Source organism: Haliotis rubra, unplaced genomic scaffold (assembly GCF_003918875.1).
Source record: "Haliotis rubra isolate DU_JTF1 unplaced genomic scaffold, ASM391887v1 Scf193, whole genome shotgun sequence".
NCBI lineage: Eukaryota > Metazoa > Mollusca > Gastropoda > Lepetellida > Haliotidae > Haliotis > Haliotis rubra.
The window spans coordinates 1,408,187-1,427,337 of NW_025765925.1; the positions used below are offsets into that span (position 1 = coordinate 1,408,187).

General features: G+C 39.4%; 1 protein-coding gene across 7 annotated transcripts in view; it reads left to right on the forward strand.

Annotated features, from left to right (window-relative positions):
* The window catches only part of LOC124274678, a 200,115-nt gene that overhangs the window by 105,120 nt on the left and 75,844 nt on the right, over nucleotides 1-19,151 (forward strand). For all 7 annotated transcript variants that reach the window (XM_046710046.1, XM_046710041.1, XM_046710045.1 and 4 more), the window contains exon 4: nucleotides 8,016-8,092. In XM_046710046.1, coding sequence (XP_046566002.1) covers nucleotides 8,016-8,092 — 77 coding nt within the window. The remainder of the gene's footprint in view (nucleotides 1-8,015; nucleotides 8,093-19,151) is intronic.

A 19,151-nucleotide genomic window follows, 5' to 3' on the forward strand; every position in this document is an offset into this window, starting at 1 on the left:
TGAATGTTTAGTTATCAAACCGTACATAGAAATCAGAATAAAAGTGCTTCTCTTTCATGTGTCTCTGCTCGTTCTGTGTCTACATCTTTTCCCAGAACATGCGATGCCAAAATGCCTGAAGGCTCGGTCACTCTGAAAAACTCGCTAGGAGTATTGATTCCCCAGTCGCTGTGAAGTTATACTGGAGCACTCCTAAATCGTTTGCATGAAATGTCAGGCTGAAAACTCCTGCTGCCACGGTCGTCTCAAGTAAAATGCAAAGAGCACCATAAAACGGTTCAACTCTTTTGATCGCACGTCACCAGCTTGTTTTAAATTCTGATTTCAATTTTCTTTTATGAGATGCGAGTTGAGATCGACTGACATTTCAGAGTTCAAAAAGAAAGGAATAATTATATCATATGGTTGCTAAATCCTTTATTTGTTGGCATTTCCATAAGTAAAACGTGATGGAATGGATGGATAACCGTCGTTAACAGCCAATCAATAGGTTGTTAGGTATATTCAAACATGTAGAGCAAGTGTGCTGTCTTGTTTCTGGTTTTGCAACACAAGTAACATTGGAAATGTATGGACGTATGTTTAATGACAATGTGTCTTCCGTTTATTTCTATAGTGCAGTAGTCGGGGCGGTGGGGTAGCCTAGTGGTTGTAGTGTTCGCTCGTCACGCCGAAGACCCGGGTTCGATTCCCCATACTGGCTCAGTGTGTCTCCCATCGGCATATTCCTGGAATATTGATAAAACCCACCTGAAGTCGCCAATCGTACCCGCCCAAATCACCCACACCTCCACTCGCATGCTCAAAACCACCCATCCACTCACCCTCACTCACTCACCCGCTGCCTGACAGAGTGTAGACAAGCATATTAACACAAGGGAGCACTGAGATGAGGAATATCTCCAAAGAATTGGACATGACAGCAGCCAGATTCCTATTGAAGCGAATGAGTGACTATGGTTTTACGCCGCTTTTAGCAATATTCCAGCAACATCACGGCGGGGGGACACCAGAAATCGGCTTCATACATTGTACCCATGTGGGGAATCGAACCCGGATCTTTGGCGTGACGAGCGAACTCTTTAACCACTAGGCTCCACCACAGCCCACCTATTGAAGTAACTTTGAAGGACATGGGAAAATAAGACAGGTATCGTCTCTTTAACTTTTATTTCATCCTCAATATATACTGTAGTATACAATGGTAATGTTTTGATTCTCGTAGACATAACTTTTTTGACTGTGTTCGTTACAACCGACTTATGACTTCGACATAGTGGCATTATGCATTACAGCACATATGTATTATATCCCTGTTGGATAACCATAGCACCACTAGAATGTGGGTGGATTTGACGATCACATATATTACGACGTTTCAGCTTGATGCAACTTCCTGGCGCGGCCAAGGGACGTAACTCTACCCGGCCCCCTTTTTTGCAATACGATGGCCGAGGTCTGAAACACTAAGCATGTGTTGTCAACTTTTGAAATGTGTCAATTGGTATCATGGAGTGGCACTTATGTTACTGCAAGGACCAGTACTCATAAATACTCATTCGAATTATTTGCATATTGATGGTCTGTACTGTGGGCAGACCTTAGTTACAATCGATCAATACGGTGTGGAGGTATAGGCGAGAAGAAGCAAGAGAAAACAGGAAGTGTGTGATCCAAGATGGTAAAAAGGTTCACTCGGTCATTAATAAATGCATAAAGACCAGTAGGTTACATCACCATGGAAGTGTAGCCTAATTATACCAGTCCTGAAATGGGGGTAGGAGTTTGTTCCAATGGGCAGCTAAACCGTAAAGCGGCCTAGCCATCATGTCTTATCATTTTAGTATATTTCTAGCTTTATGGTTATATTTATTATAATTCAGATTATGTTTAACGATGATTATATGAATAAGAGAGAGATTGTCGGGAAGACAGGTATCAAACGTAACATTGGGAAAGGGAAAGAGAGGTGAGTATTAACAGTGTTTTACATGTGTCAAGTACTATTTCATCGATTTTTATATTGCTGCGTGCGGCGTAAAACTAACCTCACTCACTCACTCACTCATCAATTTTGTCCCGTCGTGTCTCTGCCGAGCCTTCGTGTAAATTCAGAGCATTCAATAATACCATCTTTACCGACACTTTGACTTCATATACTATTTCATCTTTGACTGCATCTTGAACTAATACATCTACTCGTGTGTCTTGAAATATACTGAAGGAAACAAATAATTTACCAGAGTTTCCCCTCAGTATACATCTTCGAAATAATATCTACGCGTCCATCTTTCACTGCATACACTAGTACATCTTTGAATACATCTAATAGTCCATCGTTTAAATAAAATATTATGTATTTTACAATCTTTAATACTTCTATCCGTTCATCTTGTGATACATACAATAATCCATATTCGAATGCCTTTATTAGCCCATGTTTTAATATATCCCATAGTACGAATGGGTGCTTTTTCAAGTCAGACCATCGAATCTTATGAAAAACATATTTTAGTTAATCATAAAAACATTCGCTAGTCAACTTTTAAAAACATCAGAGAAGCTGGCTGGTGTTTTCGATTTCTGACACACTTTCCCTGTATTGGACACAAAGATATAATGTATCATATTGCCAGACTCGGAGATAATACGGATGCCAAAAACAGTATGTTTTTGCCAGGATAACAAAGTGATGATAGCGTGATAAACAATAATTTGTCTGATACTTTCATGTTTCGATGAACGAACTCAACTCTTCCGTGAGTGTTATGAAGAAGCACCCTAAGTAGCTGGTTTGATTGATTACATCAACTTCAGAAATGTCAAACACTTCTTTTGTGTTAACCTTTCACAGCAAATGGTCGTTGATCAAACGAAATACACCCTGCAGTCATGGAGTGATGTAGATATAAAGTTAATGTCCACCTATTTCAATGGTCATCTGAAATACGTTATAGACTCACATTTGTTCACATGGCAATAGTTTATCTCCCATAGCATGACGTATTTAGTGTTGTCATGTTAAAATATAGTATATATATGCAGCGTTCGAAATATTCGACGGCCCGGAGACCCAGCGCCGGTTGTTATTGTATCGGCCGGCAGTTCCAAATAGTTGCAGGCGTTGTGGCCTTCAGTAAATTATCTGTCATTTGTTTTGTTTTTCAACTGGAATCTTTACCATAATTGTTTTCTATATTAACGTTCTGGAATCATACATGATCCATGTTACGAAAACTTACAGTTTCACTCCCTGGTATTTCAGTGCTTTGCGCATAGGAATGTCAACACCAGTCTTTAAAAAATTAAAACGTCTCTCTGCGCCATAGGCTTTGCTAATTGATTAGACACAATGTGAAACTGTACAGTATAGTCTAATTTGTTTTTATTGGTTTGACTTTAACATAATGGGCCTGCAGGTATCATTCAGGCCTGTAGATTTTAAAACCTGCAGGCGGCAGCAGGCCCTGATGGCCAACTGGCAAATTAAAGTGTTGCAAACACTGTATATATGTATGGTACTCAACGGACTTACGTATCTGTGACGTGACTATTATGTGCCATGACAGACTGACTATTGTCATATGAAGTCGGATGTTCTTAACTTCTTGTGAGAAGTATACATATAGTCCCCTATACGCATTGTAGAGATTGCATGAATCCCTAAACTGTATTCCGACTTTTCTGATCTTTAGAATTGGATAGAAAAGATCCCATGGGACCGGTATGCTGATGAATATTTCATCTCGATTATTTCATTCTTAGACAAAACAATACGTTCTTGAGAGTGGATGTCTTTGGGGATAATTCAAATTTTCTGTAACACTCCTCTATCGATCTTACAAGTATAGCTAATCGAGGTTAGCGTTTGGAGCAATGATAATGGAATAAACTGATTCCGATCTTTACCTGTAACTCGATATTGCCTCCATTTCGCCGTGTGTAGCATAGCATATGGGGTTGTTACTGATTCAAACAGTTTATTTGCTTGTTGTGAATACGGCCGATAGTGTTATTGTGTGTACAGTTTATATGGTTCTTTTGTTTACAATCTGTAGGAATGGCATGGTGAATACATCCTATGTAGTTATTACTATGAATACATCCTGAATGGTTATTACTGATACAATTATTAAGAATACAACACAAACAGTTGTTATTGCGAATACAACCTGCAAATGGTTGTTATTGCGAATACAACCTGCAAATGGTTGTTATTGCGAATACAACCTGCATATGGTTGTTATTGTGAATACATCCTGTATATGGTTGTTATTGTGAATACATCCTGTATGGTTGTTTTGTGAATACATCCAGTATATGGTTGTTATTGCGAATACATCCTGTATATGGTTGTTATTGTGAATACATCCTGTATATGGTTGTTATTGTGAATACATCCTGTATATGGTTGTTATTGTGAATACATCCTATATATAGTTGTTATTTTGAATACATTCTGTATGTGGTTGTTATTGTGAATACATCCTGTATGTGGTTGTTATTGTGAATACATCCTGTATGTGGTTGTTATTGTGAATACATCCTGTATGGTTGTTTTTGTGAATACATCCTGTATATGGTTGTTATTGTGAATACATCCTGTATATGGTTGTTATTGTGAATACATCCTATATGGTTATTATTGTGAATACATCATATATGGTTAATATTGTGAATACATCCTGTTTATGGTTGTTATTGTTAATACATCCTGTATATGGTTGTTATTGTGAATACATCCTATATGGTTGTTATTGTGATTACATCCTATATGGTTGTTATTGTGAAAACATCTTGTATATGGTTGTTATTGTGAACAAAGCCGGTATGATTATTGCTATCAATACACACGATATGGTTGATAATATGAATGCTAATCTTTTGAATACAGCCAATATGATCAATATTATTATATTATCATTCTTTGATTGTTAATATCATGAATATGTACATCGATGTTATTAGTAGTGAAACATGGTTAAATGTTTTGGGTTTATAGAAAGGTCGATTGCACAGATTATGTGTATACAGATCCAAATACAAATTGTGCACACAAAATGTAAACTTGATAAGTTATGATATGAATCAATGGGCGACATGCATACAGGTCATGGACAGGTCATAATCAGGTCAAGGTCAGGTCAGGTGGTCGTGGTGCCAATAATTGAACATCTCATCTGTGACAGCGTAATGTATACATACCAGATCTAACTGACTGACAAGAAAGCTTTGCTAAATACATAAGTTTGGAATCCCTGTCAATACAACTTACCCCTACAAAGAGATCCTAACGACCCCGAGATTCAATTAGCACATACCAGCCTATCAGTCTGGATGTTTGACCTTTAAATTAATTCAGTATATAGTCAACAGAGTAACGATTGTCTCCTTAATTGCTCACGTGATGAAAATAGGCCAACTTTATCATCAATTTGGCTCTAGCCATTCCTCATCAACTCATCTAGCGATCTCAAATCTTACGATTTTTAAAACCAAGTTCGGCTCCTTCAAAGGCAAGATAATTAGCATTATGTCTTCTGGTTTTGCCGACGACAACCGATAATATCTACTGCTCAACAAACATTATTTAATTAACCACGAGCATTCCTCAATGGCTTTGCACATGGTTAACGAATCACATGTTGACTATTCAATCCGGAAAATAGTCACAACGACCGTGTTTGACAGATCAATGCGACGTCATTGATCTTCGAGTATCGCGTGAGAAATGCAGGCTATTGTGCAATGGATTAACACAATTGGCATTGGCGAGTCTCACATTAATCTTGAATTATTTAATAACCAGCTTGATAAATGTGCAGATTCTTTTATGTCACAGTGGCGGGTAAATATTGTATTGTGATAACGATAAGGGGATTACAGGCGTGAACATGCAGTTGGGTACAGTCTCTGTAGCGTGTTAATGTTGTATATTGATTTCGTCCTTGTTGTCAAGCCTGGAGTTACTAGATATTGGTGAAATGTGCTACTGGTGACGCGGCGTGTTGAACTTTTCACTAACACCAGGTGCCATTCCTGAATTTTCAGCCACTCATTCATGTAATCTCTGCTATGCTGTATATGCCCGTGGAATCAGCACGTAAACGACATGACGTTATGACGTTGGCGTTTTATCTTTCTTACTGGGTGCGGTTGGGTAACCTAGTGGTTAAAACGTTCCGTCGTCACGCTGAAGTTCCGGGTTCGATTCCCTACATGGGTACATTTCTGGTGTCGCCCGTCGTGATATTGCTGGAAATTTACTAAAAGCGGCGTAAGACTAAACTCACTCACTCGCTCTTCCTGGTAGTTTCTATGTAAGCTGTATGTCTCATACGTTGTCTCGATATTGGCACTCGGAAGTTGGTTGAATGTATTATGATTTTAAATTTTATGTTTACTTCATTGTATTCTACCACATCGGGTTGCCAGATCTGAATACGCACCAGGGTTTCAGGCTTGTCGAAACAGCTGACTAGTTTTACACCGGGTGTCAACCTTGTGAACTGGCTGGCTTTGTGTCGATATGACCTTGTGTGGCCAGTGGAGGGTAATGGCTGATCTGTTGGGAAATGGAACACTGTAAACTTCAACCCGATTATTACATATCTGACTATAATTTTCACGTCTCCGGGACTTGGCGTTTGTGAGATTTTGATCTAGCTGTAATTTTACTTATTGCGGTGTAAAACAGGATTCATTCACACTGTTCCAATGTCATCGCATGCCATTGAGGTTGATGTTGCTCATATTCTTACAGGTTTAACTGTTCAATCTCATTTCGCTGACCCGTGAAGGTCCGGGTTAGAATGTGCCTTCAGTAACCCATGCTTGTCGTAAGAGGCGACTAACGGGATCAGGTGGTCAGGCTCGCTGACTTGGTTGACACATGGCATCGGTTCCCAATTTCGCAGATCGATGCTCATGCTGTTGATCACTGGATTGTCTGGTCCAGACTCGATTATTTACAGACCGCCGCCATACAGCTGGAATATTGCTGAGATCGGCGTAAAACTAATCTCACTCACTCACTCATTTCGCTGACACGTCCTGCCATACCTGCTGTTCTGCTGACATCTGCGTTAAACCCAACTCGCTGAAAACAGCTGTCCCAATGACTCTTTTGTTAACAGGTTACAAGAAATTAGATTAAAAGTTGTAGCTATTCAATGGCATGCTCCCAAAATAAATATTTTGACATATATTTTGGGGGGTAATTTATACAGAAACCTTCCTTTATTTATTTTCAAAATCAAGTTATTGATTCTAAAAATGTTTCAAAGTCATATATTATTGTAGCCAGATTTGGCCTGTATTTTATCTTAAAATTTACTTTTACTTTGAAAAACAACTTTTAACCACGCCATATCATGTGAAACTGTTGACAAAGTATCCCATCTGAAATCAGATGAAAATTAAATTAGGATATGATGTATATTCGTTTCCACAGCGATTACTAGAAAACCACCTTTCTAAGTATGTTCACTGCTTGTATCCGATGTAGTTAGTTACAGTCTAATCTGTCAATCTTCCAACCTCCAGTGCATATTCTCCTTACGATTAACCAGTATCTCCATCAAGTCACTCCAGTTCCATCAATGTGTTAGTAGAGAAGGATTTTGCACTATACGACCTTCCTAAGTACTATGGCTGTAAGCACGCCTCAACGTACGCGTTCACCGCATCCTCCAGTAACCGTCATTTAGGTTCACGCATCGTCACTGCGTAATTATCCAGCATCATTAACGTCTTTTCAACGGACACAGCAATTGATTCATCTCAAATATTTATATTTGACAGTTGTATTTTCATCAAAATACTTTACGTTTGGGTACAAAATGGGATATATCTAATTTTTTGTATAACATTGCAATAGTTAAAATTTCAATTGTATAAAAATAATTTATTCATTAAGTCATTCCAGTGAATATGTAAATGATGGACAAGTTTTTTGTTAAAATGTTCCAAATATAACTTTGATGTATGTAATGTAATGCTGGGTTCTATTACAGAAAACCGGAACGACAGATATAAACGTGCAGACATCGCCTTTGTGCCTATACCGAACACGAGACTACGTCGACGGCAGGTAGGGCAGACTAACGGTTATTTCATTTTACTTTGAATTCCAGCGTGTTTTTGCACACTTGATTGGGTATGTCGGCGTGGTTGATGTCGCATCGTCAAGATGAATATTCCATCAGATATCGAGTCCTGATGTCTAAAACGCTGATATGATGGCACACGAGTTTTGTGTCGCTCACCGACGACCACAACACCACAATGCGACCTCAGCTACGACCTTCCCAAGTCTATGTTACAGCGGCTACGCAAAAGACTGACTGAGTTTAATTTTACGCCGCTTTTAGCAATATTCCAGCAATATCACGACGGGGGACACCAGAAATAGGCTTCACACATTGTACCCATGAGGGGAATCGAACCTGGGTCTTCGGCGTGACGAGCCAACGCTTTAACCACAAGGCTACCCCACCGGCCTACGCAACAGAAATCGTGCTTTGTACATTTGCACTTGACATACAAATATCGCAATGAAGTAGAATTAAATATTAATGAGAATCATATCTGAAATAACACTACGTCCTTGTGTATCCATAAAGAAGGACAGCTGTAAATGTGAGTCCTGGTAAGAGGATATATACTTAATGAGGTATATATCAATTACAGGCAAAAGCAGTCAATTATTTCGTTAATGTAGAAATCTGAGAATTACCTTGTGCTATGTATAATATCGCATCTGTTGAATTATTCATGTTGCTTCTCAACATGGCCTCTACAAAATTTCAAATACGAAATAGTATAATTTAACTGGGTCGTCGAATTGCTGATTTATTGCCGAGGGGATGCTAACTTTTCGCTTATTCACTTTATAGCTCCGACGTTCATTCGGATTTCCCTCGCCTGAATGAACTCATACAAAGTGAAAGTCAGTTCGTAGGTACTACTGTGATATAATGGAAATTAAAAGCACATTGGAATCTGAGTGGATGGCGTAAATGCGAACATATGCATTCATTTACTCAAAACATAGAAATTACTGTTTCTCAAAACCTGGGACTCGTGAGGTTCCACTCTTCTAAATCACGGTAATTTGCTGTGCAGAGTAGCGTCGCGTTGTCACGCCAGAGCAGAGACCTTACTTTCCTGGGTTCGAATCTTGGTTTAGACAGATTATGTTTCTAGGCATGTCAACACCAGCCCGGGCTCGTGGGTTTCACCAACGTGGTGAACGTCTAACACTTGCATTTACCTCCTACGTTGTGCTGAACCCGTGAAGATCCGGGTTAGAATTGGTCTTCAGCAACCTGTTCTTGTGAGAGGCGACTAACGGGATCGGAGCTGAGTTGGTTGACACATGTCATCGTATCTAAATTGCGTAGATCGATGCTCATGATGTCAGTCACTGGATTGTCTGGTCCAGACTCGATTGTTTACAGAGGGCTGTCATATAGTTTGAAAATTGCTGTGTGCGGCGTAAAACAACAAACAAAGCATTAGTGAGCGACTGAGTGAGTGAGTGAGTGAGTATGGTTTTACGTCGCTTTTAGCAATATTCAAGCAATATCACGGCGGGGGACACCAGAAATGGGTTTCACATATTGTACCCATGTGGGGAATCGAACCCGGGTCTTTTGCGTGACGAGCCAACGCTTTAACAACTAGGCTACCCCACCGCCCCAACAAAACATTAAGCTGACAGGACGTTATACAGCTGAAATATTGTAACAATGTCGTTGAACCACTATATTTGCACATACCATACACCCGTAGTGGTACAGAGCGGTGGGGTAGCCTAGTGGTTAAAGCGTTGGCTCGTTACGTACGCCGAAAACCCGGTTTCGATTCCCCACATGGATACAATGTGTGAAGAGCATATCTGGTGTGACATGCCGTGATACTGCTGGAATATTGCTAAAGCGGCGTAAACCCATACTCACTCACTCACCACTCACGTAGTGGTACAATAAACTCTGCTTTCAGCGTTGGTGATGCTCATAACGTCAATCACAGGATTCTCTGGTCCAAACTGAATTCGTTGTCAGCAAAATGCGATGTAAGGCACGAACACACCCCACACCCGCAAACTTGAACACACCATGAGAACAAACACGCAAATGATTGCGGTTGGGTGGTAACACTATTCCTCTTTTAACCGATATTTCGCTTTATCCGAAATCTTTGTACCAGATATACCCAGACTGTTGAGTTAACAGACAGACGATCGATGGAAGTGGTGCCACGACAAACGGATTCATCCATATAAGGACATGTTTGGGAGAATATTTGCTCGACGACAGCGAAAACCCTTGTGGCAATGAAGATTTGGTATTTGCCACTGCAAACATGGCAAATTACCATCTCGTGTGCCGTTATTATGCATTAGCTGGAAGTCCAACATTCTCTGACATTTGAAAAGTGTCCCGCTCCTCTCTCTCCGACTAAAGATAGTCCCATTCTCAAGTTTAAGCCGTAAACGATACTGGCAATATTTGTTACTCGGGAAGACATCATGTACACAGTCCACAATTCCACAGTCATACTATTTCTACGTCGGATTTCACGAGTAAAGCAAATTTCGATCCTTCAACACATCGCCAATTTGACATCAATGGTAGCACGTGGTCGTCTGCTCCGATCGCGCGCACGCGACCTCTGATTGACAAGCTGCACGCGTAGGTGATCAATATCATGACTACAGACCCGGCATCCGACTCGCTTCCCACCGTGACACGGAGATGTATTCGGCCGCAAGACTGAATTGAATCCGTTCCAACACTATCACCACACGTGCTCGACCATAAACACAGTCTGGGCCGCCTTACCCAGCGGAAGGATAGCTAGTGTTGACAGGTTCATGCAGGACGCATTACGGGCATGGCTTCTCGTCGGATGTGGAATATTCGATGACAGTGTGTTGTGTTCTTGCCATGGATGAGCTACCGCCGTTTGTGTATCTGTGCCAATGTTTTGTAAATATTCGTAAGTAGATTTACACATATTCCCCAAGTGTGCATTTCCTTCTTGGATATGTCGATGCGGAGAAAGATATGGAGAAAAAACCGCAAACTTTGCCGCGGGTACACTGTGGATCATATTATTCTACCCGAGGAGCTGTTGAAAGAGGTTACGGTAAGAAATTTCACATCGTTACCTCGGTCACGAAAGTTCATATTCACAGGTAATTAAGAGCGAGATAAGTAGCATCTATTTATAATTGCTAGACATAATTGTAAAAACAGATTATGTATGTTGTCGGACGTTTCTTTTCATGATTACGTCTGAGCTGCAACAATAGTGACGGGACCGTTGTAACATCGCTCAGATTTCAGGTATATTTAGAACGCTGTGGAGTGTTGGGTTCTCCTAACCGTCCTCTCACTGAAAACTGGCAATATAGGGTCGTTCCTTGAACACATAATACACACATAATGATTGATCGGCAGTACACAATACTTCTCTGTCCTCGTTCTTGTCAGAATGTAATGGCAGCATTCCCGTCCTCTCGGTGGAAGTGTTCTTGAATTTTAAAATTCGATTAAAATTGGTACGGTGCGCACTTTTTATCATTACCTCCGTGTGTTTGAATCAACATTAAACGTCTTGGCTGGAGATAATCATATTATCAACGATTTACTTTATGATAATTATGAAAATCAAATTTGAATTGAACAGCAAGCAGGCGAAGTACTGCTAGACAATTGCCTGCTCCACTCGATAACAAGCAAATCAACAGAAAAATGGGGAAAGTGGGTCTGGCTAATTTGAAGTGGCTTGAAAACGATCTCACGGCAAGAAGTTTCAAAACTTGAGAACTGGAATATTTGAAGAATGTTTCAAATCAATACGGCGACATTTAACACTGACAAGCTGTTTGGAAACCAGTACAAGTTCTATGATGAACACCAGCGTATTGCATGAAATATTAGATGTTTCTGGTATATTACTTTGTTATAGCCCGGAGTGTTTAAAGACTGAATAAATTGTATGTTCACAATATAAGCACAGAGAGGTTTACAGTATACTGAATCATTTACAATGTTTAAAAAGGTGATCCTATCGTTGGAATAAACAGGTATATATAGAGTTCAACTCTTGAAATATGTATGGCGTTTAATGTCAAAGGCATTGGGTTCCTCGTTAGATATAAACTATACCGCTCTCATGTATCCTCTATCATAGCTACAAGGAAGGCTATTTAGTATCTCCCTTATGAATGCCAGCTGAGTATGTCATGGTCTGTCTCCCATGGTGATAGCCACTCTAACCCTATCTGAATATGTATTACTGGACAAATTCCTTTAAAGAAAATATTTTTTCAAAGCTAATTCCAGAGAGACCCCCAACTCGGTATAATAACCTCGATTCATATACAATTTGATTTAACTCCGACTTCTTTGTCTCTGTGGTGAAGACCTGTTCATTAACTCCAAACACAAGCAATAACCTCCTCAATCTCCCGATCGACATGACAAACCATTGTAAAGAAAAAAGGTTTGTGTCCAACAAGGGAATTCGTTCACATTACAGCGTACAAATTGTGTTTGGGAGGACATAGGAGATGCACAATGCAGCCCGTGCTGATCAGTGTTCAAGGCATCCTTCGAGACATTCTACTTAAACTGTATCTATACGTAATCAGCCTGTTTACGTGCGGAACGGCAGTTCCTGTTCTCCAGCAGTGATTACCTCTGTCTATGTTTCTATGAGGTAACGTAACCAATTACAGCAATATTATGACGGTTGGGTTTTGTTTACCGTTACCAAGCAAGCAGCTATCAGTTTATATCAAGTTTGCTTCCACGACTGAGTGTTTTCTGGCAACCCACGTGGAGGCGTATGGCTGTGCATACTCTACATACAATATTATGTTGTATCTGGTGTTGATTTACGTGATGTGGAGATGCCGTGTTTGTTGTTTAAGTTTCTACGTCATTGGTTACACGACGTGGGCTACAGAACACCATCTTCAACGACGTGTCACAATGAGACTACGAGTACAAGCAGGTCGTTGAGCATGTATATAAAGCACCATCCCACCAGGCACGGATATTGTCCGCGTGGCAATTATCCGTTGGATTTGCATCAGATTACACAAATATTGAGTTGGTGTAGCTTCAAATCCTTAAATGAGACCAACGCGGGGTTTATAGGGGCATCTGCTTGCCTTACCGCTTACGTCATGATCCCTCAGTAACTGGGGGCAGTTGATGTCGTTAACCCACACCGACAACTTCAACGTCTCAATTGGACCCAGCCAAGGTCTGTTCTAAGTGTCTTTGATGGTCGTCTCTTGGATAAGTTGTTGGTTGCAATATGACTGGTATATAATCTCCTGGGAATGTCAACCCTAATGTTACCGTCCTCCACAACGCTGGACTAAGCATCTAATGAGGCGGAACTAATCACAAGGAACATCTCCTTGTCGTTCCGTTAGCGCGAGACAGGATTTAATGACCACTAGATCAGCTTGTCAGTACAAGACGGAAAAATGATGTTTGCGCTGGCTATTATTTTTTCTCCGGATATACATGTGCTTAGTGTCCCATGAACACGTGGCCATGAAGTAATGGATCGTTGTATTTTTTATAACTTGCACCATTGTACTCCTGTTCACGAATTTATTGGTTTTTCTGTTATTTCAACAAGAGCGTTGACCCACTTGCCTTCTTCATAACTCTAAACTGTCAGAATACTTAAATCGTTTTAGACCGGATTTCTCTGGGATGGTTCTGTGTGGTCATAGATCATTTCCATACTTCGTCGGTGTTGTTATGAAGGACGTAAATGATTATTAGATCACAACAGAAAGATTGCACGTGATGTATTACAAAATGCAGAATCATGTTAAAAGTAGATTGCATACAAACTAGTTTTCATCATCCGTGGAAAGAACGTCATTGCAAACTTCAAAGCAGAAAAGAACTTGACTTCAATCAAAGCTTCAAAATAGTAGTTCAGTGGCCTGTGATATGTATTTGTTTTTGGTTTCGAAAGGTCGCCATTTCAAATTAACCAGATAACGTCATTACATATTAACGAGAAACAGAATCCTTTTATCTGATATGTTCTGTTCTGCGTACTCTCACTTATTGTGTTGTGACATTTGTCAATGGATAATTGCCATGGTATGCATGTGTTTGTAGTCTCAACTTGTAAATGGCTTTGTGGGAGTAGTTCAGTGATCTCCACCTCCAGGCACTGCAGAGGAGGATCATCTCAATCAGGGTCCCATTCCGTCTTCGGTGACGGCCGTTGCTGATGCGGTGTTGCAATTGTGACGTCATAGTGGGCACTGTTGGACACAGCTGCTGTTGATGACGTCATCGCGTGACGTTTCGGGGGAAAACAAATATGATGGATTCAGATAATTGTGGAGGGTAGTGGGTGCATATTGAAACATCATGTAACAGTAATTTCAACGTTCAGCGAAATGATAATAACTTAATAATAATTGTACAAAGCCTTCAGTTGATTTTGAGAGTATTCTCTTCAAGTAGCTAGGGTAGATCGATAATTGCATCAACAGATATTTGTGATAGCACTTTTACCGTTTCCAAGCTGTGATAAAACTGTTCAATTTCAATTATAGCCAGTATCAATCTCACCTTACGCTTCCTCACCATCCCGACTTCAAAATCCCAAATGACGTACCTCCCATTTCCTGCTGAAAGAACCTCAGCTGTCCAGTCTGCTATACGATCTATACGATATTGTTGGTCAGCCATGCTTTATTTAAAGAAGTGACATTGAAACAACTGAACATCCCCAACCAACAATAAATATCTTTGATATATGATCTCCAAGACGTTGTTAGCTCAACGGGCTGTAGACAATGCCACGCAGGCACAACATCGCTCCGCGAATGCGAAATGATCACTTGCCAGGCCATGGGTTGTAAAACCGTTTAGTAACACACATATTTAGAACGTCGCTTTTTGTCAAGACTTCTAAACACAGTGTCATCTATCACTGTAAGCACCACTGATGGGCTCTAGCTCATCTTCCCTCACACTTCGGGCCCATCTGGACAACTGATTGACATTTCCAGTATTTTAGAAGGATCAGCTGTACGCAAAAATAGATATAAATGTTTTAAAATGTCATCGAAAGACGTATCTATAACTCTCCGATAAGGGACCGACGCTTTGAGATGTTGGTGCTGTTGGGTTTTCACCGCAAACAAGGTTGTCTGCCACTAAAATGACATTGCAGCAAGGTGGCTGTGTCGTTTTAGTAAAAATATTTAGGCTGATAGTTTTAATTCTCAAAGCATCTGTATTTGCAGCTGTAGTTGAAAATATACCCAGTCTCCGCAGAAACCGCTCCCATCCACACACACACACACACACACACACACACACACACGCACACCCAAACCACACACCCAAACCACACACAACACCTACCCCGATCCCGTGTTCCCCCCTTCTTCGGATATTCAATGACCATTCCTTATAGTATTGTTCTGAAAGCCTTCGCTCGTCACGCTGAAGACCTGGGTTCGATTTTCTACATGGGTACAATGTGTGAAGCGCATTCCTTGTGTTCCCCGCCATGATATTGCGGCAGTATTGCTGAAAGCGTCGTAAAACTAAACTCACTCACCGTATATCATTCCACAAACACACAATATATTTGTCAACAAGTTCAGTTGTTACAGAACATCAGTTTAACCCTGACACAAATATATATCAATCAGTGTTTTATTGAATCATACCAACATGTAATTTCACATTTTCACGTCTCTCTCAGTCTCGGATGTTGTTAGGCTGTATTTAGTCGGCTATTGTAATTCTAATGATTATGAAACATCGTCATTAATAACACAAGTCTGATAGACTTCCTAACAAGTTTGAGCAATTTCCCTGACACTATTAAACTGTCTCATTACACATCCTATCGGTGCGAAGCCACGTTGTTATGAGACTGACGTAGAATGCCAAGGTGCCTTCCAATTCAAATTTGTAATTTGGCCTATATTTTATATCGAGTTCAATACGCTTGTTGGATATAATGTCAAGGCTACCTTGACAACTAAATTGCTTTATATAAAGATATTATATTTCTGTCACAAGAAACTCAGTGTTGGTATTGATTTATAAGTGCAAGATTTCAACACTATCAAATTGTTTTACATATATAGTAGAAGGTTAAAATATATAGTGACACTTGTATCATGTCATCATCATAATTCATCATAATGTATAATATGTGTGTATGTATGAGAGAGAGAGAGTTGTTGCTAACGATAACTTAGTATTCAAATCAATTCAATTCTTGTATTGTATGAAAGGTCATAGGCCCATATACAAAAGAGATGCATATTAACAAAAGCGTACATACTCAACTTTCTGACTAAACAAATTTCTTAACAAAAATGCATTGTAAATATACTCATGCCAATAATGGTTGTCACCCCCTTCAATTTTTTTAATTGGAGAGTGGGTGTGGGGGGGAGGGGGGTGACAACCATTATTGGCATGAGTATAAATAGGGCTACTTTGTGTTGTTTTGGAGGTTCTTTGCAGGGAAGTAAGGAAGACAATGGTACAACATTGATTTAGATAAAGACACTTGCGATAGATACTTATTTCTTACATTTTCATATACAGGACAAATATACATAAAATGGAATTCATCTTCAATTATGTAACAGAATGGACATCATCTTTTGGGTTTTTTCCATAGAAAAATATCTTCCACGGTTAATTAATAAATCATTAAGGCCCAATCTGAAACGTACAAAAGCATTGCGAACATTTCTCTAGCGAAGGTGAGCAAGATAAGACTCTGCCCCAAGCACAACGACTTAAATTGACGATATGAATCATATCTAGAACTTTCATTAATAGTTGAATGCCATTCCTGCTTAAACATATCAATAGCCCGCATACGAAACTGTTTAATAAACATATTTGCATTTCCAACTGTCTGTGATAACCAAATACAAACAAAACCATATCTAAATAGTAAGGTGCGAATATGAGATGTACAATTATTCTTTCCAAGATAATCAAGATGTAAAAGCATATTGAAGGCTTGTTTGGGTAAATGATGTTCAGGTATATTAATTATTTTACACCAATATTTTAAACAACGACAGTAAGATGATATGTACAATGGAAACCTCCCACATCCACCATAAACCATAGCGTTTGGTGTTGACAAAACAACGTTCAGAAACTTTTTACAGGCAAGCAAATGAATTGTTTCTATGGTATAATACTCTTTAAAACCCCATATTTCAGATCCATACAGTAAATAACAGAAACATGATATCTAAGAGATGAGTTCTTATATTTACCAAATAAGTGAAAGGATAGGCTTTAGGGAATGCAATGTAACAGTACAAGCAATAGTTACGTATGACAAATAATTAGGTGCACACAAATACTGTCTGTCAAGAGCAATACTTTCACGAGCACTCATAAGCACATGCAGTACATGTTGTGTTTGTTTTGGCTGCGTCAATGTTTTCCGTTGTTTCAGAATGATCTTCATGATCCAATGGAGAATGAACAAACTTTATAGATAACAGTTCTTCTCTTTCGTGAATGCGACGTTTAAATACAGATTCTTGTACCTTTGTTCTGCTTGAAAACGGTAAAGGATTCTGTATTTAACGTCACACATAAGATAAAAGAAGTTGTTATACATACAGTTTGTTCATATTACACGTCCACACTTCTAAAGTGCCGCTCAAAGATGTTCGCTGATTGAGGTTTTTGTACAATATTCACACAATCCATGTAATATAATTAAAACATTAAACCGTCATAAAAAGATGATAGGAAACCTTTTTCAACAATACGTATTGCGGCAAACACTGTCGTCTTCCTGTCAACCGTCTTAATTATAATCATATTTTTGTCATTTTCTGCGAGAAAATATTTGCTTTCAGTAACCTCTCAGGAACCTCAGCTCATTACATGGTAGGCCCGTAACAGTCAGTTCTGTTTACCTATGTTAAAAGTCATTTATTTAAAAACAATAATGATATCTTATGAATAACCAGTTGCATTCATGATGAGGATGTTATTATTAAGTGTACTATGTACAAGCAGCGCCGCTCGTCCGCGGGATGACCGCTAGCTTAAGCCTCATAAATCGTCCTTAAGAATATCACTCCCCAATCTTCCTTAAGGCTATCGCATCACGTCAATCTGGTATCAATACGAAATTGGCCTGGTCAGCAGCTGGTAGTGTAGAAGTATTTATCTCTCTATATGGCGACTTTCATCGTGATTTGGCCTCTGTAACACGATCAGAGAATAGGACTCGGACATGCCGTTTGTCTTCTTGGTGACAGATTTGACAATCTCGTAATCTGATTGTAGGGGCGAGGTGATCCAATTGTCTTATGTGTGATGGTATCTACACAGAGTTATATCCCTTAGGTTCTGCTGATTGTGGGTTCGAGTCCCTGATTTGACCTCGTTATAACCCTTGATTTGTCAGCACATTGTGGGTTTCATCAAAGTGGAATATGTATATGTGTCAGTTTGGATTGTTAGCCTACATCAAGCAAACACTTGCATAACTGAAACAGCCTTCACAGCCGAGTTACAACCAATTTACTACCTCAATAATCCGGATACCATAGTCGACAAAAGGTTTGTTTGATGTTTTAGCGTATGCCTATATAAATAAAACACCCTGCAAAAACAAACAGTTGATCCCCGTTAAACCACACAGGGCCGTTCCAAGTACAATGATCACGACAAACAAAATTCCAAATTAACAAACCTATTTAACGCTGTATCCACTGGACTAAGTGATTGTCAGTAGTTGTGTTTCATTTATACCCTGGACTAACTGTATCTATATGTTATGCATCATAGCATGTTACATAATATAATAAATAAATATATAAATATGTAGGATATTATGAAGACATATTTAGACTAAGGTATACACGAAATATTGATTGCTGTGTATAAATTACTCAGGTATAATATAAATACATTTTGGGTTAGTCAAGTAACATATGTTATATTTGGGACTACACTTTCTTAGTAAAGTACAGATTCTAGTACTTTTGTTCGGTTGAGTCCCATCAGGGATTCGAACCCACACTCAGAGTCAGGCACCTACCTAATCGCTAGCACACAAAGTCAGACGCCTAA